Below are 15,558 nucleotides of genomic sequence, written 5' to 3'. Positions count from 1 at the left end.
TATAATGTTTTTCTCCTCTGAATACACTTTTATGCTCGTTGAAGAAGTATTTCATAAAGTCTTCCGTCAATGTTTCGATAGTTTAGAACCAGTTACTAAGTTACTATGCGTCATTACGAGGGAAATGACGTTGACACGACGGTTGAAGCCTATTTCCATGATTGTGAACAATGATCACCTTTAACCCTCTCCTTACCGACCACAGGAAAATTGTCTCATTCGTTACGACGCGACCAACATTTTTCTTATTCAAATTTCTTTTGTACATCTTAAAATTTAAAGAAATTGAACAGTGTTTTGTAGAGCATGTTTTGCTAAAGAAATTATTTATTGCAAAGACTTACTGCTATTGTGTTTGAGTGATAAATATATATATATATATATATATATATATATATATATTATATATATATATGTGTTAGTTGGGTGTGGAGTTTTGGAGGAAAATCCTGACATAGGTTGGTAAAGAGAGAGTTAACCCTTTCCTTACAAACGACAGGGAACTAGTCACATTCGTTACGACGCAACCAACAATTTTCTCATGATGATTTCTCTTGTACATTACAAAATGTAAAGAAATGCTTTGATTACAGCTATAAATACTAAACACTGTATTGTAGAACTCATTGTTACTTTATTGAGTAAAAAAAGTTTATTTGTGTTGAGTGGGAGTGAATTATCGGGCGAAATTCTAAAAAATAGCTGGTAAGGAGAGAGTTAATACACCAGTTCTCCCATAACAATTTGGGTCACCAGATCTGTAAACGAGTACACGGTGGTTTGTGAGTGTTTTCACTGGCGACGTGTCAAATATATTAGGTACCAGGGACTGGGGCAAGATTAACACTCTCTTTACCAACTACAGGGAACTCGTCACATTCATTGCGATGCACCCAACAACTTTCTCAACTCATTCTTTTTGTTTCTCATAAATTTGAAGAAAATGTTTATATTATAGCCATAAAAACTTGACACTGTATTGTAGAGCTTATTTTGCTGAACAATATTGTGCACAGAATGTACTTGTTAAACTTCTGTTTTAGTAAGAAAAATCTATTTTTGTGTTGGGTGGATGAGACGATTCGGGGAAAATTCTGAAACTGGCCGGTAACGAGGGAGTTAAGATTTCAACAAATGTGTATGAAAGGTGTCAGACAAAGCAAGAAAGAAAAGAAAATACAAGACAATAAGAACATCCCCAAAAATCATCAGTCTTCCTTGACTGCGAATCATACCTCAGACTTCCTGATTACCCATGAGACGTGCTACAATAGATTCAACAGTCAAGAAGTCACTTCTCTCGTAATGACGCATAGTTACATAGTAACTGGTTCTAAACAATGGCGGACACCCTTATGAATTACTTCTCCGTCAAACATAAAAATGCATCCAGAGAAGAAAAACATTATAAATCTGATCATGTTTTGGCTTTTATACATTCTGATCACATGACACGTAAAAAAGTTCTAGCCAGCTTGAAGAATAAACTGTACCAATTTTCTTTGTTTAGAACCAAACTGCTTGTTGCTAGCGGACGTGACATCTGACTATCGGATTCTATGACACCACTGAGTTTACAGATAGTTGAGAATAATTTTAATTCCTATATTCTTCACAAGTGTACACGTTTTCGTTTTGAATCCTTCTCGTTGCATCAAACAACACATATTGAATATAGCGGACAAGGACGGTGGTATTTGATTTCCCAATTAAATAATAGTCTTCAACAGTCGTAACGTCACTTCCTTCCTAATGACGCATGGTAACTTAGTAACACTGACTCTAAACTATCGGAACAATGGCGGACGCCCGTATGAAATATTCCTCCGGCGAGTACAAAAGCGTATCCAGAGGAAAAAAACACATAAATTTTATCATGTTTTGACTTTTAAACATTCTGATCGCAAGGCATATGAAAAGGGAATGAAAAGTTCTAGCCAGCATGAGGAATAAAAAGTAATGATTTTCTTTGTTTAGAACCAAGATGGCCGCCGTTGCTGGGCGGCGTGACATCACACTACTGAATCCTATTGAGAAACTAGAAAGCAGTCACGGGTGTAGGATAACGAAAAAAAAGAGCTTTTATCTAACGCAATATAGACTAAACATGCTCAAAGCGCCTTACAATGGGTCCAAGGCCAACTGCAACATTTAACATGTAGGACGGCACGGGACATAACGCCTCTTACAATTTTTTCGGACAGGGACAATGCTGGTAACGGCCAGGTAGTCATTTTACACTTGAGTACGGTGAGAGAATGTGAGTAAAGATCCTTCTCCAAGGACTCAACTATGCGCTGAATGAGGCTCGACCCCAGGACCTTGCGATCCAAAAGCGAGTGTCATACCACAAGACCACATAGCCGCACAAGACCTGAACAAGTGTGTAACCATGCATCGATAACACACTGTTTATAGTCACCTGGAACAACTAAAAATACGTCTAACTTCTACGTCCTGGTACAAGACCGAACGGCCAGAGATCAGGTGGTTGCTAGTTCTGTTAAGTAAGTAAGTAATAAAAAAAGTGTCTATGATGGTACCAGACGAAGAAAGAAAGAAAATCATGGGGAAAAAAACATCCCAAAATATCAGTTAAGTAAGTAAGTAAGTAAGTAAGAAAAAAAGTGTCTATGATGGTACCAGACGAAGAAAGAAAGAAAATCATGGGGAAAAAAACATCCCAAAATATCAGTTAAGTAAGTAAGTAAGTAAGCAAGTAATAAAAAAAAAGTGTCTATGATGGTACCTGACGAAGCAGGAAAGAAAATCATGGGGAAAAAAACATCCCAAAATATCAGTCTTCCTCGACTTTGGATCGAACCCCTCAAATCCTCTGTCTAACGATCAAATGTGCTATCACTACACCACCATCATGTGTTGTGTGATGCAAGCTAGGGTTCACAGCGTAACACGCTTGCCTTTGTGAAGAATATGTGACCCTCCGTCTCAAAACGGTATTATGTCAGAATGATTCAGAGCCCCAAAAAGTGAATTTAGAGATAGATTGATGAGAAATTGGAGCTTAGAAGTTTTTGCAATGCAAGAAATAGTCTTTATACTCCACCAGAACGTACAGAAATTAAACCCAAGTTGGATATTTGTGGCTATGAATTCATTTCCCTTACCGATGGATCCCGAAATAATACCGCTTCGATACGATGGGTCACATATAGGAAATAAAACTAATTTTATAATTAAGACCATTACAATATATTATATATTAAGACTTAAGACTTATTGTAAATAAACACATTCCGATTTGGCAGAATTTTCTTTCATAATAATAGGAGACCAAGATATCATAACTGAAAATGATTAAGTCGTATCAATCAAAGTCCAATCAAAATTGAAATAGAGAGATTCAATGCCAGGGTTATTCAGAAGAAAAACAATTCCAGAAACGTCGATGGAACTTAAAAACTTCATTGAAAGTTGTTTTAAATTTTGTACTCGTGTTGTAATATATAAAAAGGTTCGTGGTTATGTTTATACCTTGGAATATTAAAGCAGTTTGTACCAAGAATTCGTAAATATACCCAATGATTTGCCTTGAATTTATATAAAGAAACTCTTCATACGTCTGTATGGCCACGTTAAATATCAAAGTTGGCAGATAGCAAATGACAAACAGCACTGAGACAAGCAGGACAACTCTTGTAGCTTTCGTCTCCTTGTTTGTAGAAGAGTCCGTCTTCTCCTTGCTCTGAGAGTTCTTCCCCTTTGATGATGAAGAGGCGCTACTGCGTCTCCATTTTAAACTTTTCATCAGAGTTGTGGCAATTATTATAGAACAAATACAAACAATTGAATATACGGCCACTCTAAGCCACATGTCCAAAGGAAGCAGTATATCAAAGATCCTTTTGACGTCATCTGTATAAGCAATAACGAGCATAGTCGTATTTCCAAAAACATTGCGCCATTCTAAAGAGTACGCGGAATATGACGCAAGTTGATTGCCGGCCCCGCAGAGAACCAAGATACATAAAATAAGTTTAACTCTACCAGGTATTAATAAAAATTTGACTTTAACTGGCAAAGCTACGCAAAGGCATCGTTCTATAGCCATGAAGCCTGTCACAAACATGCTGATTGCCGTGAACATCAAATTTGGGGTAAAAACCACCAGTTCAGTGACGTCATAAAGATTAATAAAAATATCTCTAAACAGTCTCTTTATTGCATTGATTGTCGAAATTCCGTAAAGTAAAAGAGTCACACAGCATCCGAAATCGGAAATAGACAAAACGAAAAACGAAATATTAATAGACTCCTTAAATCCCATTTTAGTAAAAATGATCATATTCATGGAATTCGTCACACATCCAATGGTTCCCGCTATTATTTCAAATATATACGAAAATGTTTTGAAGCAGAGGAAGAATATAACAAGGTGTTTATTCAGTGGTGTGTCGTGATTTTCTTCATTTCTGATGGAAACCGAATAGTTTAAAGTGTTTCTTGCATCCATTTCGACAACTTGAATTTCCTACCCCTAAAACAAAGAAATGGTAAAGGGGGATGATTAAGACATTAGTTGTTTTCCTTCAGAGATATTTGACCCTTGGAGCCAGAGATCATCCCGGTTTCAATGGCGTGAATCGGATAATAACATTTGCTTGCTAGCATTTGGATAATACGCTAGTCTTTCGCAATATACTTTCCGCCAAATCTAACAGAGTTAGCTACCCAATCACTGCTGGGCGGACATGGAGGTTTGACCACATTTAGTAAATTTTGCGCTATATAAAAGCTCAATTGTGACCCATCGTCTCAAAACAGTATTATGTCGGATCGGAACGAACCAGATGCTTAGAAAGCCGGATTTAATTTTAAACTGATCAAAAAATATAAATTGTTAGCATTAGCACCCTAAAATATGGTGTCCATTCTCCTCAATAAAACATACAAATTCAACACAAGTCTGATATGTCTGGCTATAGATTCAACTTTCAACATCTGAATCAACCCGACTTAATACCGTTTTGAAGCGAAAGGTCACAAACTGTAAAGGGGAAAGATTATCTTTCATTCAAAATTTGATCAAATCAGAAAAGAAAAGATCTTCCACAACTTTGGACGATGTTGCATTTTTTACCCTCTCCTTACCAACTGGGGGGAGGGGATGTGGCCGAGTGGTTAAGGCATTGTACTGTGACCCGGAATGACCAGGGTTTAAGCCCCGCTTCAGGCACTTTCGTTTTTTTCCTTGAGCAACTTTATTAACCCCCAATTTGCTCACTTGGACAACATGGGTTGTTGACATCAGACATCTACGGTATCTTATGATGTCGTGGCGGAAAAGGCATAATTATTTTTTACCAACCATAGGAAAATCGTCACATTCGTTACGATCAAACCAGCACTTTTATCATTCAGATTTCTTTTATAACTCATACAATTTAAAGAAAAAAGTTTTATTATAAAAAGCTATAAAAACGTGACAAGATGTTGTAGAGTTCATTTTGCTGATAATCAATATTATGCTTAAAGTGTATTAGTTTCTTTCAGTTTGAGTAAGAAAAACTGTTTTTTTTGTGTTAGGTGGGTGTGAAATGTTGAGAATAATTCTGAAAATGGCTGGTAAGGAAAGGGTTAAGGGAAAGAAAAAAAATCAGAGGCAGCAGGCAAAAACCTGAAAATTAAAAAAATATATATATTGCTGAGAAAACGAAACATAAACTTGCACGTAAATCAATAATTTAGAATCAGTTGTGTTCCTTCAGAACCATTTGGCCCACAGTGACGGAGATTATCCCGGTTCCAATATCGTGAAACGAATAATAACATTTGCTTGCTATCACTTGGATAAGACGCTAGTCTATTGCAAAATACTTTCAGCCAAATCTAACAGAATTAGATACCCATTCACTGCTGGGTGGACAGGGAATTTAGATAAAATATTGAATGCACCCCGGATCGTTCAGTGGTCCTTTGTGTGTGAGGCGATTGCTCGATCGGGACCTTCGTGTAATGATATGAGTCAGTTCATGGCATGATCAGTCGGAAGGTGAAAATTCTGATATGTATTTTTTTTGCATTTCCTGAAAGAATGCTTTTTTTCAGAGCATTTTCATCTTTATTTGAAGTAAATCAGGTGATTTTTCATGAAGTTATGGTCAGATGTATGGGAAAGGTATCCAGCAACTTTTCTCAAATTTTATGCTACTTCAACTTGACCAGCTGTAAAAATATTTAGAAGTGAAATTGAACTTTGGTATTTCCCGAAGATGTACAAAAAAGGTTGATTTAATCAATTATGACAAGAACTCATTATTGATCTTAAAAAAATGACCTTCTAACTAAACTTGGCAACATCTCAGTTCAAACCTTTTCACTAACCGACTGATTATGTCATTCAATATAACATGGTACCATTTTATTCTGGTTTAAACAACGCTGTTAACTGCCATTATAGCATCCTGCTACGGGTTTGGATTTATTAAATAAGTTATTTTTTATCGATAGTGATAATTTTAGAAAATGTTTGGTTCGTCATCAAAACGTATCAGAAAGTTCCTTCTGAGAAATTCTCTATTTTCGTCACACTACTCGGTGTTGAGCATGATCAAAAGACTGTCGAATAAATACATTCATTACCAAACGATATTGAAGTACTTTGAAACAGTCCAAATCCAACGGATTTTAACACTATTTTACCTTTACAAAACCAATGTTTTGATTGAGTTTTCTCTGAGATTCAGTTTGCATAATATAATATTCTCTTTTGTTGATTCGAGAACGCTGACCATAATGTTATTAGTAGTCGTCGGATTCCGTCTGTTCTTTTCTTGATTCTATTTCACATTTTAGCCTATGAAGGTATGAAGAATTTAATTTTGAATTAAAAAATCAGATTCCAAAACATAAAATAAAGACAAAAAGTTCATTTTTATCTACATTTTCTCAGTATCGACATATTTAGATTAAGCGTCGAGATTGCCAATAAGTGCTTGTTAAGCCCTTCAGTAGTGATATCAATTTTCGCCCATCCTTAGCGCCTGGTACCCACAAGTGCCCATATTTTTGTGTTTTCATTTCGTTGAACTATAGAATTTTCACCCTTTTTATGGAATAAACACATAGATAACCACGCCTCTCGGACATTCGTCATAATGTAAACAATGGCAGTGATTGGTAAACATTGCAAACTAACACAGGTTTTACTATCGATGGCACCCGTCTAAATAAAATAACCACTGTTCTGCTGCTTGATCAACAGAACCAACATTGAAAACTACGTGGAAACTTTAACGTTTATAACATGATCGAGAAAATCGTGTGATAACCAGTCACCCATTTGGGGGTGTATAAAAACAATAACAACGATCAAAGGGAGGTCGATTTCATTCACGTCATAGTTTATAAAGAACCAACTGTGTGTGTCCGAACACATGTGAAGGTGTGTCCCAAATTCAACGTTTTGATCTACTGGTCAAATGCGGAGCAACGATGAAAATCAGGATAAATTTAAGGTACAGTTAATAGATGTTGAACGTTGAGATGTTTCTTGTAAATGTGTTGCAGTTGTGATAGACAGTTTGTATTGTTGTCTTTGGGGTCAGTCATTAGCCATCGTTAACTTATAGCATGACACTGACCGTAGCCAAGGTTAACTTATATCCTGACACTAACCGTAGACATCGTTAACTTATAGCCTGACACTGACCATAGCCATCGTTGAATTATAGCATAACTCTGACCGTAGCCATCGTTAGCATATCTGCCGTCGTAAGGAAAAAGACCGTATATGCATCAGACGGCTTTTTGCATGAGAGCCAAAAACATTTCACGTACGTACTGGCTTGGTTCGTAAAGATTTGGCGATATATTTTTCATAAAAATGCACAATAATGAATTATCGATTCATCTATACAATAAAATATTTTAAACATTTGATTACTCTAGCTAAAATGCCCAAAGCAGACTTTTTCGTTTTAATTTGACAGAGATTCCGTGCCGTGGACTGATGGAAAAAGACCGTATAAGACAATTCTGTGTTTTAACTTAAGTATGGGCCGGGACTTTGTTGTTCTCTGGCAAATAAACCCTAAGGTTTTTGGAGCAATAATATAAAATGATTGGCGTGTTCAGTGGAAACGATATTACTACAGATATTAGAAGAAAAGTTGAGTATAGTAGCAGAAGGAATTCAGACATATTCTTTCGCGGCATCTTTTCATTGAAGAATTTACCAATTAATATTAAAATACTGTTAAACAGGGCATAAATTCAGTCTTATCGCGCAAACAGTAAATGACTAATTATTAAAATTGAAAACATGCTTAATTGTTATCAAAATAATAGATATAAATAAGATATGATCAGGAGGCAAGGGGGTTGTTGGTGGGTAAAAAGATACGAATATACAATAAATGTTTACTGTTCTTTAGAGGCAAATCGTAAAACTGAACATATCCTTCAATAATACTGAAATAAATAACAATGTGAATTTGAACGAAAGCTTCGATTTGATAAACGAAAACAGATAATGTGGACGTTTCAGATTTACCTTTTATAAAAAAAAACAGGATAAATGAAACTCTACCGACGAATGAGATAATATAGCTTGTAGTGTTTCATTCCACCATTTTTCTTGATAAAGAAACGATCACATTATCTGTTTTCGGTTAACAAATTGAAGCTTGTATTCAATTTCACGTTGCTATTTATTTCTTTGAGGTTCGAACAGCAACATTTACATTACTCAATAACATGTTAACATTAACACTTCTAGTCCAATCATAATCATCATTGTGGTTTAAAATGCGACAATAAATCATTGCTACGTGAATTCTCAGATTTATCTAGAAAGGTTTTGTTTTCTAAATATCAATTGCAAATTTTTTGAGAAAATCTGTCATATTTCTGTTATATTTTTGATTTATTTATGCAGGTTCTATCAGCTTGCCCCGGCATGATCTAAAACGCTTTTCTTACAGACATTTCACACTTAGATAATGAAATTCGTTGTGAGAGCTTTGTAGTGCAACATCCCAGATCCCCTCAGAAAATCAGTCTCCATCATATCCCCATGTCCTGCTTTATTTATTGTGTAGAAACTGTCGAGAAATTCATTTCTGATATCTTAAATGTCTAACTCCAGAATTATGAACTTCAAATTTTAAATTGTGCATGAGCTTTATATAGCGCAATATTCACTAAATGTGCTCAAAGTGCTTTACAAGGGGTCCCTGTTCAACAACAACATTTAAATGTAGGACGGGACATGCCGCCTGTTAGGCGATATTACAATTTTTCAGACAAAGACAACGCTATAACGGCCAGGTACTCATTTTACACCTGAGTACGGTGAGAGAATGGGAGTAAAGAGCCTTTTCCAAAGACTCAACTATGCGCCGAGCGCGAGGCTCGAACCCAGGACCTTCCAATCCGAAAGCGAGTGTCATACCACAAGATCACATAGCCGCACATGCCTTTTTTTAAATATTCAAAGTCACATAATTGTTCATCCCATTCATTTGTGTTTCAACTGCAGCATGTACAGAGACGGCAGTCTTGAAAGTTTGCCCCGGTTATGAAATCAAACATTGAGAATAGCAAATCTTTCATTAGAGACTACAAGTTGCTGTTTTAATTTGTACCTTTCGTGGTAAAACAAATTACTTTTATTAAATCTACACTGAACATTTCATTTCCACTTTCTACATTAGATTGGAATTTATTATGAGCTATTGTGTATCTCACACTCGTATTTAAAAATAAAGATGCAAAACTCGCATCCTTCATTCCTTAATTTTGTCACAGCCATCTATATTTTCGTTTTTACGTATTGATTTGTTGTAGAGGCTGAAAGACTTCCGATTACTCAGTTGTCTCATAATCCAAACAAACACGGTTTAATGAAAATTTGGAGGGAATTTACGGAAAAAAAAATTCATGCATATACGGCAGGCTATCTCAGAAACTATGATACTTACGACAATTAAACCTAGTATAAAAGAAAGGCCTTTTTTATTGTCAACATTATGTAAAAAAGTGAATTTCGCAAATTTCTGCAAATACGATCTTTTTCGTTAAGAGGGCAGTTATAGCTTGACACTGACCGTAGCCATCGTTAACTTATAGCCTGACACTGACCAAAAAATGGCTTTAAAAGACAAGTCTTTAGCCACAAAAGAAAACAAATCGTGAGTTGTATTCAATAGTTCAACCAATTAAATAACTTGTGTCCTTGAAATCTACTAACGATAACTCATCAGAAGCTACACAAACCTAAAAAAAATAATGACGTCAAACTATAAGTCTTTGGAGGGTTCTAGTTTCTGGCTATAAGTAAACGCTACGATGTGGCGGATGCGTTTTTTTTTGCATTGAAACAAAGTCATGTTCCTCCAAATAAAGCATAACGGCTTAGTGTATTCTGATGGCCGATGTTTAAAAAAAATTATTGTGTTTTTGTAAGAGGGGAAGCAGGTATTAATCAACCATAAAAACTTAGTGTATTCTTATGACCGATGTTTAAAAAAAATAATTATTGTGTTACTGTAAGAGGGAAGGGGAAGCAGGTAACGATACGGCTACAGTCTCTCGCCAAATGAGTGATGGTTTTTATAGCTTTTCTTCGACTGCGATGCAAAAATGACAAGATGACCAAATAAAACCTCCGAAAACGTAAGACATGTATTCATACGCACCAAAAGACTATTTGAGATGGCCAATCAGAAGTCTTTCCAACCTCTATTTACGACAATAAAATGAGTGAAAATTTCTGCTATTATTGAATATACGATTCTTTCATTCTTTGCATTTATTAAATGAGTTATTTTTATCGTGCCCAATAACACAACAAGCTAGCGAGTATGGTTTATTGCAGGAAAAAAATAAAATGAGTTTAATAAATACCAAAAAAAAAAAATGAAGATTATTGGATATTTTGGTATGAATACTTCTATTCACCATAATTTGTATATTTCTCCATCTCTTGAATAACAATTTGATCCAAAACCAAAAACGTTGGATTTGTATTCCTGCACACCAAAAATAATTATGTATATGCGGAAGCGAGGACGAGAGACGCATGCGCACAACCAACATGTTCTCTCTCTAATAACTTTTCCGCCGGTGACGTCACAGACTATGGGTGACGTCCAATCAAGGGACGCTACTCTTCCGCTAATCTTATTCCCTATAATGAAATCTGATTTTGACGGAACTGTTGTATTTTGAGACAAGCAAATTGAATCCGTTTATCAATGTGGCTCAGACGATGGCTGCCCGTCAAGGCAGTTCTATCAGATAGAATGAAGTTGACCTCACTTGGGTCTTTGTTATTGCTTTTTGCCATCAGAGTTTATGAATAATTATCACTAAACTGAATTAACCAGATTATAGAATAGAAATTGACATCACTCAGGTCTTTGTTATTGTTTTTTTTGCCACCCACGTTTATGAGTAATTCTCACTAAACCGTATTAACCTGACTATAAAAGTTCATGGATACACATAGTTTTGTGTGTTGGTCCGTTATACTTCCTGATGACAATGTTGTGATCTTCTTAGCCAAACGCATACTTTTTATATGTAACCTCGAACGAATTTTGATATTGTGGTGAATACGATCTAGTGAGAGATACTCATAAACATGGATGGCAAAAAAAAAAAACAGTAACAAAAACCTGAGTGACTTTGAAGTTCATTCTATCTATAGACGCTGAGCGCTTGACTACGAAACTCACAACATTGCCATCCGGAAGTAAAACGGACCAACGCACAAAAACTATTGTAACCTTGAACTTCTATACTCCGGTTAATACAGTTTAGTGAGAATTACTCAGCTCCTTTTTAAGGATTTTACATAGGGCAATATCCACTAAACGTGCTCAACACCCTTTACAGACACGACGCTGTTAACGCCTAGGTACTCATTTTACACCTGAGTACAGTAAAGAGCCTTTTCCAATGATTCAACTATGCGCCGAGCGAGGCTCGAACTCAGGACCTTCCGATCTGAAAGCGAGTGTCATGCCACATATCCATACAAGATTAGAGAAACATTATGAAAATATGACTTAAGTACTTTTATCACTGGGGCCTTCCATTTATTTGAAGGGTGATTTTCCAAAACTCGTTACGCCAATTTTTCAACTTTTTGAGATTTTCTATTCTTGAGAGAGAAACTGAAACGTAAGTTTAATTTATTTTAAGGGGCAATTTGGGTTTAATTATTAGGAAAATCCTTCAAAAAATTGATTTTGAAAGTTTGGCGGAAAACGATATTTTATTATCTTAAAAATATTATTATTGAAGTCCAACTTCTCAAAATGGACAATGAAGGCACGAAAAACACAATCGAAAGGGGAAGAGGTAGTAAGAAACGTGTGAAAAACGGAAAGTTATTTTGCTATTTTCTCAATATGACATTTTTCTAAGGGTATGGGATACTGTGTGTCAAACGTTTATCAGAATCTATTTAATGAAATTGTCTGAAAATTTCCACAGCATTCACAGTGATGATGTATTATGGCATCGTAGAGAGATTATTTCAATAAGGTATTATAATCCAAATTATAATTTTTTTAACATCAATTTTGTCATAACATTTTGATTTTCAACGTTGTAATTTTCTTATAAAAAATCCATAAGATAAATCTGTAAAATTTCTCTATGGTGCCACACTATGCTACAATGTTAATAAGATGGAAGAATATGGAGGTCATTCCTTCATTAGTTTTTGTGGAACGTTTGCCACAAGAATTGTTATATCATTTTATTCTAGACCCCCAAATGGGTCGCAAACGGTTATCAAGGACAATTTATATATTTCACCAAAAATGTTGTTTAACCTATAATGACGAATGATGAAAAAGCCCAATATAGATAATTAATTATCTTCAGATAAAACCAACCGCCCTTAACCCTCTCCTTACCAACTACAGGAAAATCGTCACATTCGTTACGATGCAACCAACAACTTTCTCATCTGATTATTCTTGTTTCTCATAAACTTTGAAGAAAATTTGTTTATCATAGCCATAAAAACTTGACGCTGTATTGTTGAGTTTATTTTGCTGAACAATATTATGCATAGAATGTACTTGTTAATCTTTCTGTTTGAGTAGGAAAAAAACTATTATTGTGTTGGGTGGGTGTGAAGTTTTGGGGAAAATTCTGAAACTGGCCGGTAAGGAGAGGGTTAAGCATCAACTGTCACAAGGATTTAATTAAATTTATGTGAATTTGAAGTCTAACTATGATAAAATAATAGACCGAATGAGAAATTTAAGGGGAAATAATCATCAATATCTTACAATGGGAAAAAACGCATTTAGGGAGTTTTGGAAAACCATTCTTCATTTGTTTTCAATATGTCGGAATGTTTGTTTAACACATAATTGGATTCAACAGTCTGATGTCACGTCCGCCCAGCAACCAGCAGCTTGGTTCTAACCCTCTACTTACCGACTATAGGAAAATCGTCACATTCGTTACGATACAACCGACATTTTTAAAATTCAAATTTCTTTTGTAAATCATAAAATTTAAAGAAAATGGACAGTGTGTTGTTGAGAAATGTTTGCTAAAGAAATTATGTATCGCAATAATTTTACTGCTATTATGTCTGAGTGATAAAACATCTATTGTGTGTTAGTTGGCTGTGCAGTTTTTTGAGGAAATTCTTGAAATTGGCTGGTAAGGAAAGGGCTAAACAAAGAAAATCGATAATTTTTATTCTTCATGCTGGCGGCGCCGAGCTCTTACGATATTCGATTACGGCAGCGAAAGGCAATGTTCAATGAATAAAATATTGCTCGATGTGCATGGCTAGAACTTTTTCACATGTCATGTGATCAGAATGTATAAAAAGTCAAAACATGATCAGATTTATAATGCTTTTCATTCTCCTCTGGATGCACTTTTATGCTCGTCGGAGAAGTATTTCAAAAGAGGGTCCGGCATTGTTTCGATAGTTTAGAACCAGTTACTAAGTTACTATCCGTAAATACGAGGGAAGTGACGTCACGACTGTTAAGGGGGAGGGGGGGGGGAGCGACACTAAAGGGTCATTTTCTTTTATTTGATGAAATATCCTAAACTTCTATGCACTGTCATATTGTATATGTTTGGGAAGGATGATTGCATATAAAATATTTTTCGAAAAAAGTTGCCCGGTGCTATGGAAACGACGCCATATTGGAAAATAAACAACAAATCTTAAAAGTCAAAGGCGTTTTAGTTTATCAACCGATGGCCATAATATTTTGGCCAGAGGTAGATAACAAAGAAAATAAAGAGGTTTTTGAAGCCAGATTTTTATTTTTTAATTAGAAAATTAAAACATTTAGTTAAAAGTTATTACTCGATTATTCCCCTTGAAAAAAGGTATATAATTTCAAATTACTCATAAATTTATTTTATTTCAAGAATCCGGCTTCTAGAGGACCTGGGTATCTGTATGACACTTATTTGTAGAAAGTTTGAAGAAGATTGGATGGAAACTGAGGGAGGAGCTAGAGTTTTAGTGACGAAAATTGCAGTTTTGAGATAAACGCATTTAAAAGTCAAGGTAAACGAGTTTAGGAAAACTCTACTCTCGCGCTCTGATTGGATTGTGACGCCATGACATAATTAAGAACAAAGTGATTGGTTGTTGAAGAGAGAGGAGAGTTTTTACTTTTCATTGATATGTTTTTGCCTTTACTAAGTTATAAAGACTATTTGATATTCTTTCATGAAATCAACTAAATATGGGCAGGATTTAACCATACTATGGGTCACAAAATACGTTATTTTGAGTCGAAAAAAAATGAAGATGAAGTTTTCATGCAATTTTTATGCAGACAAATGGTCACATGACAACATCCCACCAAAATCTAATTTTAGCAAACCGGGTCAAAATTCATCATTTTTAATGTCGCTTCCCCCCCCCCCCCCTTAAAGCCTATTAGCAGTTACGAATTAAATAGTCTCCATCTCGTCATTAAAATCCTGACAAGATGATAGCAATCAATTTTCTGCTGCATGGATTACAAATTATAAGGTTCAATGACATAATGGCCATGATTGGAGTTCATTTGAACTAATTATAAGTTCGGAAAACGGATTATGGGAAATATAATTGTATCCATTTATTGGGTAAATGGTTGCTGATCTAGAATGACAAGATTGTACGGTTGAGGAACCTTTATTAAAGATGATAATGAACATTGATCTAGTTGGTAGACAAACTCCCTCTAGAAAAGGTCATCACGAAGCTACGGAATTCTACACGTCTAAAATGATCATAAAATTATATATTTAAATGAAATTATAGAGCTTGATATCATTATTACGCTGTTATTACGGTAAACAAGTGATTGCTTAAGGCATGAAATTACAAATTCTAGATATGAATGGAATGATTCTAAGTCTAATTATATAGCCTCGTTAACTTAATTCCAGTTTGGTAATTGTACATTGAATGTAGATAGGCATTTTATCAAGATTACCAGTAATCATGTGTTATGAATTTTGAATTACAAAATTAATTTGTTTTAGAGTAATTTAGAGTTCAAAACGGCTTGAAATTTAACAGGAAATAATGTGGAGTATATT

General features: G+C 35.1%; 1 protein-coding gene across 3 annotated transcripts; it reads right to left on the bottom strand.

Annotated features, from left to right (window-relative positions):
- Nucleotides 1-614: 614 nt before the first annotated feature.
- On the bottom strand, nucleotides 615-15,212 carry LOC144960447 (uncharacterized). Of its 3 annotated transcripts, none has more exons than XM_078893533.1 (2): nucleotides 14,733-14,771; nucleotides 615-4,498 (listed from the first exon to the last, which is right to left on the bottom strand). In XM_078893533.1, the coding sequence occupies exon 2, from the start codon at nucleotides 4,472-4,474 to the stop codon at nucleotides 3,377-3,379; it is 1,098 nt and encodes a 365-aa protein (XP_078749659.1). In that variant the 5' UTR covers nucleotides 4,475-4,498; nucleotides 14,733-14,771; the 3' UTR covers nucleotides 615-3,376. The 3 variants fall into 3 exon arrangements, with proteins under 3 accessions (XP_078749659.1, XP_078749658.1, XP_078749657.1); XM_078893532.1 differs by lacking the exon at nucleotides 14,733-14,771 and adding an exon at nucleotides 15,147-15,212 and having other exon boundaries at nucleotides 2,660-4,498; XM_078893531.1 differs by having other exon boundaries at nucleotides 2,660-4,498; nucleotides 14,639-14,756.
- Between the last annotated feature and the right edge of the window lie 346 nt (nucleotides 15,213-15,558).

Source organism: Berghia stephanieae, chromosome 15, assembly GCF_034508935.2.
Source record: "Berghia stephanieae isolate SIO BIC M18660-M18661 chromosome 15, UCSD_Bste_1.3, whole genome shotgun sequence".
Classification (NCBI taxonomy): Eukaryota; Metazoa; Mollusca; class Gastropoda; order Nudibranchia; family Aeolidiidae; genus Berghia; species Berghia stephanieae.
This window is presented reverse-complemented; position numbering and strand designations above follow the sequence as displayed.